A 20,158-nucleotide genomic window follows, 5' to 3' on the forward strand; every position below is an offset into this window, starting at 1 on the left:
TCTGGAGACGCTTTTTTCCCCCGGGACAGTACGCGGTTGGCGCCAGCTAGATCCATTTTATAGCCGATGGAACTACATGGCTGGATCCACTTTTGCTCGGTGCCATGGTAAAACGCCCGATTGGTTCGAATCTATGCTAGATCCACAATTGTGGATCTCAAAAATGAAATATATTATGTATTTATTAATTTGTTTTATATTATATATTATTAATTGCGCATAGTCTTTTACATTTTAATATATATAATAACAGAGTAATATTTGAAAAATATATATATAATTTAATAATTTAATTAAAATTATTGAAGTTATATTTTATCTATATTTATATATATTTTAACATATAAATATTTTATTTATATATTAAACATTTTATAAATGATTACTTATTTCCATTACTAAAAGAAAAGATTATTTATATGATACATATTAGACATGTTAAATGCTCTATCACTCACAAGTATGCAAATTGTTATCACATTTGCATCAATTATTTTGGCTAAGGATGTAGCATACACAATTACGTGAAAACACGTGATAGAAAGAAGCTCTATTAAATTGTATTTTTAATAAAAATATCTATTACATATATATATAAATATTTTTTTTTTATCATATTTCTCTGATTTCATATATTTTCGAACTGAAAATAACATTTCATTATATATACATATCTCTCGTAGTATATTATTTAACACATGTCACGATTTTCTAATCGGTTATAATAATGCATGAGATATTGCAATAAACAAATGTGGATAGCATGCAAAAAAGATGTTTGCATTAATTATACATTAAAAGACACATTATTCTGTGTTTATTGCGCAGAAAATATACGTACAATATTAAAATATACAAAGGATATACATTACAAAGCATTATATATAATTCTTGATTTTTATTAAATAATCTATGAAATATATAATGCTCTGTGGAAAAACATTTTTGGGTCCTTGAAATATTTTAAGGCACAATCTAATGCTAAAAGTTTCTACAACATAACAAATACACACACATATATATATATATATATATATATATATATATATATATATATATATATAGTTATTCGATGAACACAATAAAAGAGTATATAAAAAGGATGTATATGTTATTAAATTATTAATGCAATAAAATTGATATAAATATATAAATACATATATATATATATATATATATATATATATATATAGAATTACATTGTTGAATGTACCTGCAGTGAATTTCCAAAACCATGTATATTACAAAACAAATTTATTCGTTCAATGCAGTTTCCTAAAATTTGCAAATAATTTGATCTAAATCACATGGTAATGATCTGTAGTAAAATTTATTACATCTCGAAAAATTCTATATAACGAAGCTTTGTAGTTACGAATAATATAAGCATCCTTGTTCTAATTTATTGATTTATTATTATCTAATATATAAGTTATATCAAAATAACTTATATAAGTTATATCAAATTTGTAGTTTGAAAATGCAATATAGAATTAACAATGTTATTAGAAGATAAGAGAACACAAGATTAAATCCTTAGAATGAAAACTTACTATGATTATAACAACAGTTCAATAAACAATCGACTTTAATAACAAGTTAGTTTTATAAACAATGTTATATATTTTTTCAAGTACAAAGTACTTGTAACATTAACTTTAGATGAATAAACTTAATTGCGTTTCACTTTGAGAATGTATGATGCTTGTATTTTTCTGTACAATTACATATATGAAAAGAAAATTGATATTATACGATAAATTTACATTGTGTAAAATTGTTCTTGGATTTGTGTCGTACGTATGCAACATTTTTACTTAATAATTTATACAACATTAGATCTCCTATATTCTCTACATTGGATAACTCTATACAGAAAGGCCTTGCATAGATATGTTAAGTTTTCAAACTAGAGTCAGTATATTCCCTTAATTGCTTGATATTTAGATATATTCCAATCGTTTCATAAACAATTTAATTTATCTACAGATTCACTAAAATAATCTTAGATCCTATACCTAGCAAATAGATAAAAATGTTTACTCGAGATCTACTACTTCCTATATATGGAAAAGAGAACTCTGTACACTGTACATCTAACTTTTGTAAATTATATAATAATATTTGCATTATAATTATCGAACTGTAACTATACATTTTTCCTTTTAACAATTAGTTTTTCTTATTAGTTTGTGTATTAGTTAGTATGTTATTCAGTTTTCTATTAGAATATATAAAGGGGCTAAAGTTATATTAATATAGTTTGTAGTGTTTGAGGTGTGAATCCACATTTAGAAATGCCAATTATTAGTTATTTTTACAATTTTTTAATACATATTATGAATTATTGTAAAACAAATATAATTCAAAATTAGTATTTTTAGTTAAGACTGAATAAGTTGAGACTGAAATGGATTTCTACATAAAGATAATCACATATATTCTTATCAGAAAAAAATATTTTAGACTCACTCATTCACTTATTTTTTTCTCCTCCTGTATTTTACTCAAATAATTGTAATAGAATAAGACGTTGTCAACATTTTTTAGACTTTCTCCAAAAAAATATATTAAATTGATTTCACATATAAATAATTTTCTATATTAATATATCTTGATTTAATGCAAGCATTGCCATATCATGTACATTGCATGTAAATCTTTTCCAAAAGCAAATGTAATGCAGTAATTACTATTAATAGTAATCTATAATAAATATATAATCTTTTTAATAAATGCCGAATAAGAATTTAAGAATTAATAGCGAAAATTATATACATCTTGTAGAAAATTTATAACTTGGAAAGGTTATATAGCTTAGGTGGCTTACATTATTATGAAAACTGATTACATACTATCACAGGAAATTGATAAAATATTTATTCGACATATACTCAATTGTAATAGCAGCATAGAATGTGCATAAACTATGTGAAGATAAAAGTTATTAAACTAAGATTTAATAATAGTTTAAAATTGTAATATCTTTTTGCATATTTTTTTCTATTAAATATTTAGCAGATCTAATATTTTTTAATGTGTTCAATATTTCTTCATTTTTTGGGAGTATCTATGCAACATAGTTTTTATGAGTCGGTAATGGAATACATATTCTTGAACAAATGTAAAATTTAAATTATTTTAACAAAAGAAAAAATTTATATAAGTGCAGTAAAAATTAATACTTGTATGTTTATGCCTGTAAAAAATAAAATTCAGTGCAATTATATGTTTAGATCTTTTCTATCTGCATGTACTGTGATTGAATTTATATACGTGATATATTAGCGCAAAATTTTGTTGGATTAAAAGTTTTCACAAATTTTCTCTAAAAATTGTATAAAGTAACCAAGTCTATTTATAACATTAATAGATATCTTTGTATTTTTATTCTTTGCATTTTTTTATATAAAATAGTTATATAATGTCATATAAATATCTACTCACAAGTTGTATAATTAATGTTACTAAGATTGTATAACTAATGCAAAAATTAATTATGCTAAAAGTGATGAAATTATGTATAAATAAAAAATAACGATAATTATTATCAAATACACTACTTTTATATGAGATATAAGAATCGTTATATATATATATACATATAAAATTAGATAAATCTAACATTGAGTTTATTTATCGGCGAAAGCTCGATCTTTTAAAGAATGAGATTACAAATTGTGCAATTAATAACACAGTCAGTATCATCATATTTATCATGTTTATGCACATACATCTTCAATATATTGAAATGAGATGAGAAAATAAATAAATAATAAATAATAGAGATTTCTGTGGTGACAAAATGTTACGTTTTGCACAATATGGTAACAGACCAAAAGGTACATTAAATTACATCTGTTATAATTCTTTCTTAATTTTTATGCAATGTTAAAAAAAGAAAGGAATGAAACAATTTATAGTAAAAAGTGACATACACAACAAGGGAAACGAGCAGCAGAATCATTAATTTATACAATGGAAATGTGTTTAAAGATAAAAAAAAGTTAACTCTATGCCTATAAAGAGGAAAGAGCTGTGTATGTACAATATATAATATGTATATATGTATATTTTTAAAAACAAATGACTAATGTCAATCTCTCTCCATTTTCCGATTCAGCCTACTCATCCAGTTTCACATATTTTTCTAGTTTACAAATATCATTTTCTAATGATTATTTGTTGAACTGAAAAATCTGTGTGCTTTAGACAAATATGTCAGGGCCTTTGTCAGATGATTGTTCTGTACAAGTGTATCCTGGGCTCATATCACCCTACATCTCTGTTTATTACTTATAATTTTTTTTAATTTATAATAACGCGCGACTTTATATTTGTACATAATAGATAAATTAATGATTGCCACGCTCACTCATCGAGTTGCAAGATATGTCAGGGACATCGTGCTTTAATCGTCTCGTCAACGTACATTCATCTAACATTCTAGTGTTGTCATAATTACCCAATCTCCGCGATAATGTACCCGATAGATTAATACTATCTGCCGTTAATAGACTGGTGCTTTTATGATTTTCTATATTTTCATTACCATTTCTTTCCGATTTATCAGATCTTAATGTATTATTTAAACTATGATCGAATTTTCTGAGATCATTTTGGATACTTTTGATAGCATCACTACTGTTTTCGTATCTCCGGAATAAGTTGCTTTCATTCTCATACCTACGATTAATGGAGTCAGAATCAAAACACTTTCTGAAGGTATCGTCGTATCTTTGATTCTCGACAATTTTCCTAGAGAGTGTCGTGTCGTAATGTTCTGTCTCTATACATCGTTGGTTTACACTATCCGATTCGTACGTTCGCTTCGTTAATTGATTATCAAATCCTTCTCTATTAGCTAAGTGGAGGTAGTTGTCATCACCAATGGGAGCTTGTCTATCAAAATATATAATAATATATGATAATATATAATAAAATATAAATTGTCATGTTAATCAAAATAACACGAGAAAATAAAAAAAAAAAAACGTTTGATAAAATAATCAAGTGTACTACATACTTGCTGCCATATTTGGTGTCACGTGCCAGTCTTCTAAAATAGGCTCTATGTTCACGCTGCAATGCATATGCAGCTTCTCTAAGGATGTTTAAAGTCTTGAAACAAGAAGGTACATCTTCTATAGGCGATCCTCCGTCTGGTATAACACATATATCACTAGCACCATAAACTGCCTGGCATTCACATGCATTCATCAATGTCTCGAGGCGTGACATATTTGTAAAAATTAACGAATGTATCCTTTGCAAATCGCGGTCTGGATCTAAATCCATTCGAAGTCCAGCTTCTATACCTGGTGATACTTCATTGCATCCTGGTGCAACTTCCGACACTGCTCGACAACTGTATATTGCACAAACACAAAGAGATTACATAAGTTTTCTAAAACCCTTTTTATTATATGTGCTTATATATATAGTGTAACGTTATTTTTTTTTTTTTTTTTCAAAATTACACACCAAAGCCACTGGCCATTAATGTATGCACATGGATGATACTTTTCTAAACGATTGCTGTTTGTCTGACATATTTTTGTAAGAATGTCGATCCATTCTTTTTCTTCAACACAATTACCAGCTTGCACATACAATGCTCTCTGTGGTTGAATAATTTGAAACATGTTTTTCATTTTGAAGGAATCTTCGTGAAGTCTCTCTACTGCTAAAATTTCTTGTAATGGTATCTTACATAAAGGTTCTTTACCTGTGGAAAGTTTGTTTCATAAATTTTTATATTTTCGTCTCTTGGGAAAGAAAAAAATACATTATGAGAAAAAATTTACCTTTTGTTTTAGAATATGTCAAATCTTGTGTAGTAAGTCTAAAATATCTCTGCTTAAAATTCTTACGGCCAAATCGTTTTCTGCCTTGTGCCCGTTTAATCATTATTCTATAAAAGAAATTGCAATTAAAAGTTGTTGTAGAAACATGCATGCATGTGTGTGTATGTGTGTTATATCTTGGCAACAAATTTAAATTTAATTTTAAAATAGTACCAACCTCTTATCACAATCAATGGTATGCATAATGAGAAAGTATATTCTATTAGAAATATATATATATATATATATATATATATACATATATATAGATAAAATTTAGTAGTGTCTAAAGAATTATATGTAAAATTTTACACAGTGTTACAATTTTAAAAAAGTCTAAGAAAATCTGATATTTTAATGTGATTATATTTCTCAAATATGACATCTATAAACTTTGTAACAAAAGAAATAAAGTTGTATATCTATATCAATAACGTACCCTTCTTTCAATACCACTGGTTGTTCTTGCAACATTGTCGGATGCTGTTTTGTAAAGCTGTTAGTATTACTACTAGTCGATATTAACTCCAGAAATTGCTTGACTGCTTGAATATGCCTGTCTGTGTAAAACTCTCTGTAACATTAAATTATACACATATAACAATATAAAGAAATATAGTTTGTATTTGTTTCCTTTTTCTTTTTTGAGTTTATTATTTTAAATCAAATTTTTTATTTAAGATAAATCAAATTTCAATTCGTTAAATTTTTGATATTTTTCTTATAAAAATTATTTTCCTACATAAAGAAAATCTTACCTATATACACATTCCATATATTCTTCTTTACAAACACTACCTGCGCCACCTCTGCAAGACACCAGATTTCCGAGACTTTGAATTGTCTTAGATATTAATGTTAATGTTCTATTAGTCTGTGAATCCTGTAATAACACATCACGTGTAGATTTAATAGAAAAAAACTACTATAAAAATTGTATTAATATACTGCATTCATACATACATAATATGTAATACTTCTCAACTACTTACAATTTGTTCACTAGTGATATCAAATAATCTTGGACCCAATATTGCAGGAGCAAAAAATCGTAAAAAGATAAATCCACTGATCACTGAATATCTCACTTCCTTATTTTTTGGAAAGTGAGTTGCAGCGAGTTCTCTTAAACACCAGAACATTTCACACATTAAAGGTGGACATCTCACTCCTGATGTTGTTATAGCTGTAAATACTCTTTCAACATACTCCTAAAAGAAAAGAAGCTTATTAATACATTTCTTGTTGTTTCACAGAAGGGACAAATGCACAATTAAAATCATTAATACCTTCAAGTTCGCCAAATTAGTTTGTATAGTATTGCTGTCTTTTACTCGAGTTGGATCTATTTCACATTGCTTTTTCTCAAGGAAGACTTGTTCCATTGCAGGTCTAAGAGTACTATGCAAGTAATGAAGACCTGCTAATCTCATTCCTTCGTCCATCATCTTGCTCACTAATGTATTACCACGAAAAATTGTCGTTGGGTCACTTTAATGAAAAAAAAAAATTAAGAAAAAGAAAAAAGAAATTAAATTTATTATAGCCACTACATTACTTGTATGACTATAATGGTTAGGTTAATACAATATTTAAATTAAAAATAGTATACAGTCTACTTACGTCAATTTAGAAATCTCATGACTAGCAAGTGCTCGCATTACAGACACCAGTTGTCCATGATGCACTAATACTCTAACTAATGGTTGTGCAGCTTCCATTTTACTAGCTACAATTTCACCCAATATATAAACAGCCGATGATGTTATCGGCTGAACAGTAACGCTTTGCAATAATAGATTTCTAAGTCTATCATACATTTTAGATGGAAATACATGATCAGCTGTGTAATGAATTTTTAGACGTAATGATCCCAAGCCTGGTAATGTACCAGGTGATGTCGTGTTATTTGAAATTTTACACGGACGATGTTTTGCTGCTCTAGGTTGTAAAAAATACCTACATGCAAATAAAATAATGTAAATCATTCAAGAATTAAATCCATGAAAATTATAATAAAAAAAAAAAAAAAAAGAAAACATGTACCATGCAGTTGTTGTACTAGTTGGTTGCTTTTGTAATCCTTTTAGCGTGACTCGAATTTCGCCGAGAAATACCGATTGTTCACCCATACCAGGAGATGCATGCCATAAACCAACAACTACTTCTCCAACTTCAGCTCCTTCGATAGAATAATGAGAAACATCTTTGTCCTTAGTTTCTGTTAACTCTGGCTATAAAAAAAATTTTTGTTTATTCTCTCTCTCTCTCTCTTTCTCTCTTAAAGTAATAATAAACTTTCTTACCTCAAATACAAATGTTTCATTAAAATATGGAGAGGCTGTCTTTTTTTTAACTTTTGTGCGTTTTGATATTTGTTTACCATTACTATAGATGACTGTAACAGTTGCAAAGGGATCACAGCTACCATTTTTAATAGTTAATTCACTACATTCTATTACTCTGCAATGTGTAAAATCATATATATTATCAAATAAATTTTATATTCATATATTGCACATTTAGATTGTCGTACACATTATATTCCATCACTTTACTCACCTTACTGTAAGTTTAGGCTGAGCATGTTCAACCTGAGGTTGCAAAACAATTTCTAGATGAGCCTTGCCTTGAACCTCAGAATCCGCATCGACTGGTTTCAAAGGAAACCAATGCTCTTTATTATGATATGATGCTAGTTCTTCTCTCTTTATTGCTACCTTCCCTAAAATCTTATCTTGCTTCAAATGTCTATCTCGATCATATACATAAATGCCAAGGTAACGAAATTTTCTAGGCACTTCAAACTGAAACTCCTCTCCGAAAAATGGGCTGTTTACATAAGATGTAAAATAATTATTTGTAAATGATAAAAATTAATAATGCTTTAAGATATAATGAAGAAATAAAGATTTACTTGAGAGTTCTTTCCATAGTCGTTGTCCTGAATATTTCCTCCTGATCCAGCGACAGCGCACAATACACATCCCTTGTACTTGGAGATCCATGGCTACGACTTTGAAGATTTTTTACTTCTCCTATATAAAAAAATAATACACAGTAATTTATTTATTATTCCTTGAGAAATAAGGCATACATGTTCAAGACATACAATCAATATTTTAAACGGTTGCTTGAATTTGAGAATAATTTTTAGGATACATCTCTAACTTGAATAGAATTATTCTTCATTAACTCATAAATAATAATTATTATTATTATTATACGTTATTATTCATTAATTTAAAGTCAATAATTATCGTTACGCACAAGGCAATGTATTCTCAATTCTGTATTTTATTAATTTGCCACTTCAACATTCATTCTCGATACTACAACGACTTCATCGTTTATAATAATTCTCCTCTATAAATTGTTTTAAGATAAAATCCAAATTTTATAAAATACCATTACAAGATTATCTTAATATTATTGAGCTTAGGTTTGCAGACGCAAAATTATTTATCGTACTAAAAAGAATCATAATTTTTTTTATTTACGGAAAGAGAGAAAATCAAATTAATTTGGAGAAACAAATTACACTACATTATTTTGTCAAAGGACAGAGGCATCGAGCATCCTGCGAGCAATAACAATGACAAACACTGAATCGAACGGAATCGAGAGAAGAGATCGTGAAACAGTTAGCTGGAAATTTTCGAAAATTTTCAGTATTATTACACGTTGATGATCTTTTAATCGTACACATTTTTGCGTAAACACAAATATTCACAAGAGACCATGCATGCACACCCGCGCGTGCGCGCGCGCGCGCACGCACGCACGCACGACACATACGCACACATGCATACACGTGTGTAGGAGACAACGCACGCGTGGGAGTTGAGAATGTATGCGTCAATCACTAGCGAATTTCGCATGAAAATCGAACGTTGTCGATCACGTTTCGTCGACCGCGCGAATCGGTATCGCATTGTCGATGCGTCGGTCGCGAAGACTCGTGGTTCGCAGGCAGCGTTTTGCGAAAAGGGCGACGAAAAAGGTGAACACCGATCGTGGGAGTCGAATTAGGTGACATCCTGAGCTCAGCTCAGGCGGAGAAAACGGTCTCGCGGCGTCCCGGAAATTCAGATTCCCGATCGATTTTCGTCGCGGGCGACGAACACGCATCAACGTCCGCGAACATCCACCCGTTGCGTACACGCGGTCGCGCTTCCTACCGATTTTGATCCTTAGCCTCTCTTCAACGCGAACTAGGCGCGTCTCCTCGGCCATGTTACCTCCATGACACTACTGAGTGACTACCTACACGAACGGAACGCAAACGGTTCGTTCATTCTGTGAATGGGTTTGAGCAGGGCCGTGACGTGACGTGTCGGTGCCCATCCCAACATCGCGATCTTTTACGCACGTTTTTCCCGTCACTCTGCATCCCCACCCGTTATCACGCGATGTATGCCATTACTTCCGCTGCTTCAACTATATATATATATATATATATATATATATATATATATATATATATATATATATATGTTTACGTTATCTTACAAATGTATATAAATAAAAAAAAAAAGAATGATGTACTTTTTTATATTAAATTGTTAATTTTTTTTGTTACAATGGTATATACAATATTTAATTAGAATTAGAGTATTTACCACAAGTGATAATATATACCGTATGTTATTGTTACAATTGTTATCTCTAACAGCAAGGAATTATTACTATACATATATTTCACTTTTCTCCGGTGTTTATAAAAATCGTGGGGAAATATATATTTTGTATTTTGAGGAAATTTGTCTGAAAAATATTTTTTATAAAATAAAATTACAATCAAAAATTATCTGCAATAATATAAATGCAGTATGATATACACGTGTGCGAAAATTGTTGAATGAAAGGTCGTTTCTCTCTTCTTTAACGATGCTGATAATAGTAATATAACAGATTATTCTCATTCACGTCGACGATAAAGAATTAATCAATGAATTTGTTCATCAATCATATGTGTTTCGATAAAAGGAGGTGCAATAATATTTTGAAATTTAAAAGTTCACATATATCCCAGGTAGCACACATATTAATTTTAAACGGTTTTTAAACATAGTACGTTTTATTGTAATTTAATTTATCCTTGGAAGGTATTACGATTTTTGATTCTATAATCTGATGTATGAAGTGATTATATATTAAACGTTACATATATAGCGAGTGTAAACAATGCTAAATAAAATTAAATAAAAAATTAACAATTTTTGACCGACAATATCGCTAATTTCAATATAGAACGTAAGAGAAGAATATGAGAGAAAACTATTATATATATTCATCTTGATTAAAAATTAGATATTTATATATTTTTGGACAAAATTATACAAAAATATATTTTATAATTTTGTATGATTAAATAATAATATATAATTTTTTTAAATAATAATTTTCTTTCCCTCTCCTTCTCTCTCTTGAATATTATTTTTTATATGTAGTATTAAAATTACACGACTATTGCTTCACCCTTAAATTATTAAAATTCAAGTTTCTTTAGTAATTTGACAATCACACTTACTATGCGATATCTCTGGATACAGCAAAAATAAATGTTAATAAAGCCATATTATAATTTATAAGCAATTTTTCCATATCGCGTCATTCAGTAAAATCACATATATATGTACATACATACATGATCGAGAAATATGGACTTTCCGGGCAATCTAACGCGTCCATTTGTTTCCTCGTGCGATGATTCACCACTAACATCCATGTGTCTGTGGTATGACAATCGGTTGCTACGGGGTTGACATATATCGGGTGTCTCATACGTAAAGGGATGCGCGCGTAATACTCTCTCTCTCTCTCTCTTTCGTTTACAATGTGTAGAGCGTACGCAATACATATATATATAAGCGCAGAGTTAAACCACCACCGCTCGCCCCATTCCACCACTCTCTTTCTCTCTCTTTTGTGACTGTTGCTTATATATTCTCTCTTTATCTTTAGCGTCAAATCCGTACGCTGTGGCTGCTGCATACGGACGATACGACGACAGCGTGTAGGCGCGCACGCAGGCCAGTTTGGTTGGTTGACTGTATGCATGTGTAAGTGGTGAGCCACTTCCTGATGGCGCAATGGCCCGCTTCCTCTCCCTCTTCGTCTGTCTTTGCTCTTCACGCGGATTACATCGTCTTCTCTCTCCTCTCTCTCCCTCTTCTCTCTCACTCTTTTCACGACCGCACGTCTTTTTGAACGCCTTACTCCGTCATACTTTCTCTCTCTCTCTCTCTCTCTCTCTGCCCACCCACTTCTCTCTTACTTGTGTTTTATTAATATAATACAATTTATTACAATATCGTACGAAATCTCATTAATGTGATAAAATTGCAGATTCGGAATCGGAGATGTAAAATTTCACAAAGTTGCACTCAAACGAGGATGGTAAAAGTTTGGAAAAGGCAATGTTCTATTTAGGAATTTTCTCGCTTGAATTGTGCGAGAAAAGAATGAGAGGGTGCCTCGATGAGAGACTCTTACAATCAGGCTACTGTGTAATATATCTCTTGCTTCTCTTCTCCTCTCTTCTCTATACTCATACCTATACAAAGAAAAAAAAATGAGAGTACCTTATTGTTTGAATATTTCACGTATCAATGAGAAACGCGGGAAAGAGAGAGGATCCTTACATGTTGTAAGCTTGTTGAAATTTTGCTATACCTTTTTCCTTTGTTGCCTCACAAGCATGCATTATTTTTCACAATCAATTGAGTGCATTAAAAGCAAAGTTAATTTTTAATCAACGATCGTACTAAAAATGACACATTATAATTTATAATGGAAAAATATGGATTAATTTTTTTCTCTCTCTTTTCATTTCACGACGATAATTATTTAAATCTTCGTTTATTCGAGATAATTGCGATTTACCGTTAACTGTAAAGATTTATATGACTTCAAAGCCACCTAGATATACCAGCTTTGTTCTTTTGCGGCATTCACGGAGCTTCCCACATGTATACGTTAGCATAAGAATGATCTTCTCGCAACGACGACGGACGCTGCGTATAATTAAGTAGGGAGTTATATCCGTGCCTTTTAATGTGGAAAGGTAAAAGAAAATTTATGAGTTTCCCGTGTATTGTTACTACATGCTTTTCATGCAACGCACGCTCTGTGCAAAATAAACTTCGCAACATTACATGATTTATAACAATAACATCGTTTTTTTACTATAATTTTATTATAATAAAAAGATAGAAAACATTCATGATATTTCTGACAATAATTATCTCGCAATAAACTTAATTAATTTGAAAATCACGTTTCTTGCAATAGATTTATTGCACGTTAGATGCGAGTATCTTTTCAGTTTTATGAATAACCGACATTCCATTCATTGTTAAAAATGAATTTTTTAGGTAAATTCCTTAAACTCTACTTTTGTGTAAACATGTATCTTTTACGTTTGAATGATATTATCTTTTATATAATATGCTTCCATCCCAACAATATTACGTGAATATTACGCAACTACTGCATATGTAAACTGTCAGCTATCCAAAGTACTTATAAGTTGACGGACAACCGTGCGTACATGTGTGTGTTACATATGAGAAAGTTTTCCAAGACATAATTAACAAGGAACGTATACATCAAGTTCCTGTCATTACGATTTCTAAGATTAATTAGTTAGTAACAAATCGCAAGCACTTATTATTACAATGAGATAGAGAAAGAAAGAGAGAGAGAGAGAGAGAGAGAGATTGAAAGAGAAAATATATTAGAAAAATAGAGATGAAATACACCAGTGTGTAAATTTGCTCTTCGTTAGTCAACTATTATTTAATCAAGAGATAGCAAAGAGACGGAGAGAGAAAATTATGCCAAAGCGTGCATAAATGTGACAACCGACCGGGAATTATCAACGGTGATCAATGAAAAATTATTAAAAAATTGCTCAAGCTCTCTGGGTTGTATATATCACTACTATAGGCCGGTCCGATCGAGCGAGCGAGCGCGAGCACGTGAATGGGAACGGGTGGAGCGGTTACAAGGAAAAAATATGAATGAAGTCGTGCGGTAGTGACAGTCGCGTACGCGGATTTACGTTTGGCGCGCATGCGTCCCCGATCCGTAATGTACATACATACGTAGCACGTGCATCGTTTCATGCCATTCAGCGTGAGTAGCACAACCGACGAAGTACTGTTAAAGACAGTCTTATGAGAGAATACACGCTTTGAAAAATTCGCTAATGCTCCCTCAGGAAATATAAAGTCAAAAGCAATAAGCATAGTTGACAAGCATCGTGATAACGACAGAATTATATATAAATATAAATGAATTTAATGAAATTTACCTATTATTGCATTATTAAATTCTCCTTAAATTCATTAGATTACCAATATATATATATATATATATATATATATATATATATATATATATATATATGAAGAGGATTTTCAATTAATAATGCAATAATAAGTTCATTTTATTAAATCCATTTATACTCTCTTTCTATTTATTAATTATTTTGTATTTTTTTTCAATAGGTAAAATATTTTTTGTATATTTGATAGACAGACGAATTATTATATTTAGTTTTTTTATATTTATATGTAATTCTAAATCTTAAAGTAATAAGCATAGTTGTTATCATCACAACTATGCTTATTACTTTTAACTTTATATTTTCTAAGGAAGCATTAATGGATTTTTCAAATATTAATAATTACAGAGAATGCACGGTAAAATGATTGAATCGAGTAATTAACATACCGATAAGCTTTGTGCGATACATTAATCGTCAATAAAAAATTAAGCTCTAATTTAAAATACTCGTACAATTTAATATTTCGCAAATATATAACATAGTACGTAAAATATTTCGGCAGCGAATTATCAATAACATAGTATTCGGCCTTGACGGCGTACGGCATATAGAGTGTTATTGTATACGTGTTACGACCTTGTTATCATTCGTACGGTGACACTCGAGCAGGAAAGTAGTGGTGTGAGACACATTCCATCAAATTCCTTTTCTAAACGCGGTCGCGACAAGTATTTGAAATAATTTGCTATGACTAATATAATTAATGATTAATTATCTGTTATATACGTTAAATAATACGTAACTCTATTGCGATGATACATTTCAAAGCTATGATTAATATACATAACTAATGGTTAATTATCCGTTATATGTATACGTTAAATAATATACGTATATTATCATAATCTCAAAGTTATATGATTAATATAATTAATGATTAATTATCTTTTATATACATTAAATAATATCGTGACGATAGATCTCGTATTTTGCGTAATGTGTTCATTTAATCAACTAACAATTAGAATTGAAGTGACAGAAATCAAAATTATAAATTATATCGTTTAGTTGCAATCTTTACGAGCAATAATTATTTATCCATATATCTATCGATACTTAAAGTTAAAAATATTTTGTCCGTTGCTTTATCATAAGATTTTTCTACGATTTATTAAATAAAATTCGGATTGATAGGCACAAAGTAAAATAAAATAATAATTAGCATAACCAAAGGTTTTCTGATACATCAATCATTTAACAAATAATCAATCTAATTTAAAATATTTCTATAATTTAATATTTTGCGCATGTTACAGTACGTAAAGTATTTTGCCAGCAATAACTCAGTGTTCGACCTTAGCGCGCTATTGTTTACGTATCAAGGACTTGATATCATTCGCACGGCAACTCTCGAGTAGGAAAGTAGTGGTACAAAATACTTCGTACATTGTCGAATTCCTCCTCTAGAAACGTGATCTCGACTAGTATTGAATTATAATTCGCTTATGATTGTTACTTATTAATTAATAAACTTTTAATAAATGACACAAAACTATATTACTACGATAAGTTTTTATCGAAGCGCGATCAGTCATTAATACAAGTAAAAATCGAACCGGCAGAGATAAAAATTATGAATTATTATTTTTATTGTTATATAATTCTTACAGATAATGATTATTTCTTCAATGTCTAGAGTCAAATATATTTCATCCAATACTTTAAATTTTCTTAAAATGCGAGCATAAATTAGTTATTGATTAAACAATTACTTTATCGTGATTTTTCATTACTCTAATTTTTCAATCTTACAATTTATATTATTGTGTGCATATATTATATACATAATCAAGAATAATATTACTGTAGCGAGTGGCGCATAATTTTGGCTCGTTTAAGCGAACCATACTTTCTGTGTTGTTCTTTTAAAATATATAATAAAGTGCGTATAATTGATCGGGAGTGCCGTTAAAAGTACCGCGCATGTGACTTTGACAACCTTGACAATCTAAGAGGCAAAGGAGGCATCGGGTACCAGTAAAACAACCCTGGTGGTAAGTAACTTATTATTTCCGTTATATTTCACGATCGTCAATGAGCGTAAAACGTTGTAAACTTATCCAACGATAGCGAGTTAATTAGCAAAAAAAAGGAGTTTTTCTTTTTCAATTTAAATATGCACGTCTAATAAATCGTTAATGCAAACAAACGCGAGTAAAATTTTTGCATTTATCCGGCGACAACAATAAACAGCAGGAATAAATAGAAGAAGTATTTTTTGCCTCTCCTCGAGTTAGAGATCGAATCAAAATGTGATCAAAAGTTACGAGGGATAGATTCAACTGGCCCAAAGAACGGATATAGCTATGCAAAGTAAGCGGTCTTTCCCACGACTAAAATGTTATTCCGCGCGATGATTACGTTATATAGCGCATCGTAAAGATATAATTATGTTGTCAGTAATAATGTCATCATGCATAATAAATACTTGGGTATTTAAACGAAAGCGCTCTTTCCCCCTCCCCCTCCCAAAAAAAAAAAAAAAATTATTTACGTTTTAAATTTTAACGCTGAGAGCAAAGAGATTTAATTATTTGAATCTTTAATAGACTAATGTAACAAGTGGGGTTCGAAAAGTTGCTTTTTCTTTTCGCGCATTCACCTTTCCACACGAAATTTTGTTCTATATTTAGTCGACTTTTTTTTTTCTTTTTTATTACGTCCTGAAGCGGCGGAGTGCCACATCTAGCAGAGTTCCGAATGTGGCCTGATCTCTATTCCCGGTTTTGTTCGATGGTTAAATTCTAAATATAAAGTCTCTACGCGCGCCATGCACTCGCTCATCGACATGTATACATGCACACGTATCTCCGTTGTGTTTGGACCACCCGGCGTAATGCTTTGCTCGGCTTGCTTTTCCTGGCACCGGAAGTTATTCTGTCGATTCGAGCCAATTTTTCCGCTTACCTGTCCATACACATACACACATATCTCGACTCGAAACGGAAGGGGATATTGTGCGATGTTGTGTATATATATATATATTTTACTATACACATGTAGGCGTACATGTGAGCGCGCGAGAGCAAACTGTCAGATTACACATGACATGTTAGAGTGTTTGTGAGCTTGCATTCAATATACTATAGTAATCTTTTTTTTCTTTACGCTTTGCAATTTCTATATTGTTATGAGGAAATCAATATATGTTAATAATTAAATATATTTACTGCATGTTTGTGATGAATTTAAATTTCTCATGTCAAACAATTTAATGTCATTCGATATAAAATTATTCTACGTTATATAATGACGATATAATTAGAAAAAAAGGGCTGGTGTGTGGACCATAAAAAAGGTAGGAAGCCGGTAGCAAACTTTCCAAGTAGAGACAATAAGGGAGGAAGCCCATCCGCTCGGAGGGGCCTTCACAAAACCCCATTCAACGACCAAGTAAATGAGGCAAAAAGCAATCTATAATTTTATTATAATTAGCTTCCACATTGATATTATATAATTCAATTATGTATATTAGCACCTTTTCCAGAATTTTGCGCAAAGTTTTTTTTTTTTTTTTTTTTGCTAAATAAATAACGAAAAGGACAGAAATTTTAATTGAGTGAGAAGCAACGTATAATCAAATTTGTCATGAATAGAAATGAGTAAGAACACAAAACAATTGTCGTACATTATGTTTTTGATTGACGCAGTCAATCAGTCAGAGGTGCAGTTGCGATGAAAATAATAATCGTACGAACAGCTAAGAACAGTTTCTAAGTTAAAGGAAGCCACGCTATTCTCACGCGAACACAGGCGTACGGTCGTAATTGATCGTTTTTCGCGGAAAAGCAAAGCTGACGTTTCCCAACCGCGCGAACCGTGCGATAATGAGAGAAAAATTACAAAATGGAGAAACTCTGTGAAAGACCCTAGAACGACGTAAGCAACAACCGCGGAAGAACCGGACGGAGATAAAGCGATGATTGTGCGTAGTGCGTATACGTAGACTGCATGAATATACCTATAATTGCGTAAGTAGAACAATCTTTTCGGGGCCATTGTTTCTATATCTCTCTGCAAAAGTCGTACTATAATATAAATATATAATCATATTATTCGGTCAATGCATCGGTGGATGAAAGAATTGTAATTGCAAATTTATCCGATATATATAATATATATATATTGTATACATACACAGTGTATTTGGCTTACATGTAAACTTATTTTTTTAAATAATAGAGTTATAAAAAAGGTTTTGAATAAAAGGAATGTTGTTTAAAATCTATATAATGACTTGAACGAAAATAAAAATATAATTTAAATATTGTCGGCGACAGTATTTATTGGAAATATTTTGTTTTATTGTTCATATTTAAAAGCAACGCAAGCAACAATATATCTTATGAATGGCTATTGAAAATCTTACTTTATTCCACATTATCAAGTTTGTCATAAAATCTTACAAAATTGAGGTAAAATAGATATATCATTTCATTAAAAAAAAATAATTCAAAATTTTCACTTAAATTATTATGCCGATCTTAAACATAAAATAATTTTTATTCCAAATATTCTTTTATAATTTTATTATTTAAAGAAATAATTTATATACCTATATATTTCCCTATATTGTCCTTAGAATATATTTCTTTTAATACACGAAGCAAAAGTAAATTTATTAATTGATTTAATTAATTTATATACTGTTATAAAAAAATTTAAATATGTATAATGCAAAGAGGTAGAAAAAAGTAATCTCTTGTCTTTTAATATTACGTATGCATTCAATAAGAGATTTATCAAGAACAAGCATAAAAGGCACGTGTACGTTACGCAGAGACGATCCGTTGCATTATTTTACGATAAAAGTGAACAGAGTATTATTAATAAATGAAATAAAAAAAGGTGACAGAGATTGGGTGATTACTTAATACTAATTAATTTCAAGGCATTGTTTTTTCGCGTCTATGTGCATTATATAAATAGAGAACGATCATGTCGTGAACGATATGAAAAGAATCAAGAAAGTGGGAAAGAGGATCTTATCGTTCTTCGCATAGGTTTCCATTCTCAGCACTGTTCGATTGTCTCCTGCCTGAAAGTGTAACCGTATCAAGCTGTAAATAATTCTTTGAAACCATTTTCAAAAGTGAGAAACTCCGTGAGAATGTTTGACTAGCTTGTATAATTACTGACTAGACCTACTAATTCTAATGCTGTGTTATGTGTGCTAAAATAGCGCAACTCTTCGTTAATTAATAACATCATTTACATGTCCGTTTTACATTTTATAGACTTTAGATAAATTATTCAAACACAGTTTCATTTGTCTTATAATTTGAGAGAAAAAGAGAGAGAGAGAGAAAAGGAAATAAACAATAATTACTAGATCTCGTTATTTAAATAAAGTAATGCATATAAATGCATGTAATGTCGATTCTAACGATAATTCTAACGATATACTTTATATAAATTTATCTGCTAAGTATTTTGTATACATATTATACATTTTTTTTGTAATTCTGCATAACACTTTTCGCATTTGCAAGAATATGTTATCTTGCTAAAGAAAAAAAAAAAAAAAAAAAAAATACGTTCCGTTTGCTTATAAATTCAACGCGCGCAAATGGACTAAAAATTAAGAGTTTGTTGATAAAATTATTCTTGATTTTTATTACTTGAAAGCATATTTTTTTATTAACAGTCAAAATGGTGACGTACAATAACTTACCCGCGATCGAAGAATGAAAAGGGAAGGACTCTCATCTCTTATTGGGATGTAGGGAATATCTGCCTTAATTTCTCAATTATAATCACTCTTCAATCTATCACTGCGTGTACACTTTGTTTATTATTTAATTACACAAGATGCGCAAATTTCCTACATCTTCGGGTTCGATCTAAAGTTCTTGAATGTGAGAGCGTACTGGACGAAACATGCACTATGAAACACGTAGTGACATCTGTGGTGATTTTTATAACATTACCAGCGACTGGTATAATCAAGGTCTAT

The 20,158-nt window shown here is 30.3% G+C and overlaps 2 protein-coding genes and 1 long non-coding RNA gene across 12 annotated transcripts in view; 2 read left to right on the plus strand and 1 right to left on the minus strand.

Moving 5' to 3' along the window:
- Window positions 1-1,187: 1,187 nt before the first annotated feature.
- On the minus strand, window positions 1,188-20,054 carry Rasgap1 (Ras GTPase activating protein 1). 5 transcript variants are annotated; one of them, XM_072909438.1, is made up of 15 exons: window positions 19,877-20,054; window positions 8,764-8,884; window positions 8,409-8,678; window positions 8,153-8,309; window positions 7,893-8,080; window positions 7,470-7,805; window positions 7,136-7,337; window positions 6,839-7,057; window positions 6,605-6,729; window positions 6,286-6,420; window positions 6,025-6,066; window positions 5,808-5,914; window positions 5,485-5,728; window positions 5,027-5,368; window positions 1,188-4,902 (listed from the first exon to the last, which is right to left on the minus strand). In XM_072909438.1, the coding sequence occupies exons 2-15, from the start codon at window positions 8,778-8,780 to the stop codon at window positions 4,356-4,358; spliced, it is 2,931 nt and encodes a 976-aa protein (XP_072765539.1). In that variant the 5' UTR covers window positions 8,781-8,884; window positions 19,877-20,054; the 3' UTR covers window positions 1,188-4,355. The 5 variants fall into 5 exon arrangements, with proteins under 5 accessions (XP_072765539.1, XP_072765540.1, XP_072765537.1 ...); XM_072909439.1 differs by lacking the exon at window positions 19,877-20,054 and adding an exon at window positions 11,497-12,023; XM_072909436.1 differs by lacking the exon at window positions 19,877-20,054 and adding an exon at window positions 10,028-10,265.
- On the plus strand, window positions 9,721-12,886 carry LOC140675226 (uncharacterized). The gene is made up of 3 exons (XR_012048349.1): window positions 9,721-9,849; window positions 11,814-11,911; window positions 12,198-12,886. It is a non-coding gene; the product is annotated as an uncharacterized lncRNA (long non-coding RNA).
- LOC140675223 (O-glucosyltransferase rumi homolog) overlaps window positions 14,809-20,158 on the plus strand; it is a 64,670-nt gene continuing 59,320 nt past the window's right edge. For 4 of the 6 annotated variants that reach the window (XM_072909448.1, XM_072909450.1, XM_072909449.1 and 1 more), the window contains exons 1-2: window positions 14,809-14,870; window positions 15,459-16,196. Coding sequence is in view for 1 of the 6 variants with exons in the window: in XM_072909451.1 (XP_072765552.1) it covers window positions 18,154-18,173 (20 nt within the window). In the remaining 5 variants the exon portion in view is untranslated. Of the gene's footprint in view, window positions 14,871-15,458; window positions 16,197-18,123; window positions 18,174-20,158 lie in introns of those variants that run through there. The other 2 variants (XM_072909445.1, XM_072909451.1) reach the window with 2 other exon arrangements.

This window comes from Anoplolepis gracilipes, chromosome 17, assembly GCF_047496725.1.
Source record: "Anoplolepis gracilipes chromosome 17, ASM4749672v1, whole genome shotgun sequence".
Lineage (NCBI taxonomy): Eukaryota > Metazoa > Arthropoda > Insecta > Hymenoptera > Formicidae > Anoplolepis > Anoplolepis gracilipes.

Coding starts and splice junctions, on each gene's coding strand:
- Rasgap1 (XM_072909436.1), bottom strand. CDS start 10,082: ATGGCCGAGGAGACGCGCCTAGTTCGCGTTGAAGAGAGGCTAAGGATC. Junction 7,058..7,135: donor CTAATTTGGCGAACTTGAAG/GTATTAATGATT, acceptor CTTTTCTTTTAG/GAGTATGTTGAAAGAGTATT. Junction 6,067..6,285: donor CCAGTGGTATTGAAAGAAGG/GTACGTTATTGA, acceptor TATTTCTAATAG/AATATACTTTCTCATTATGC.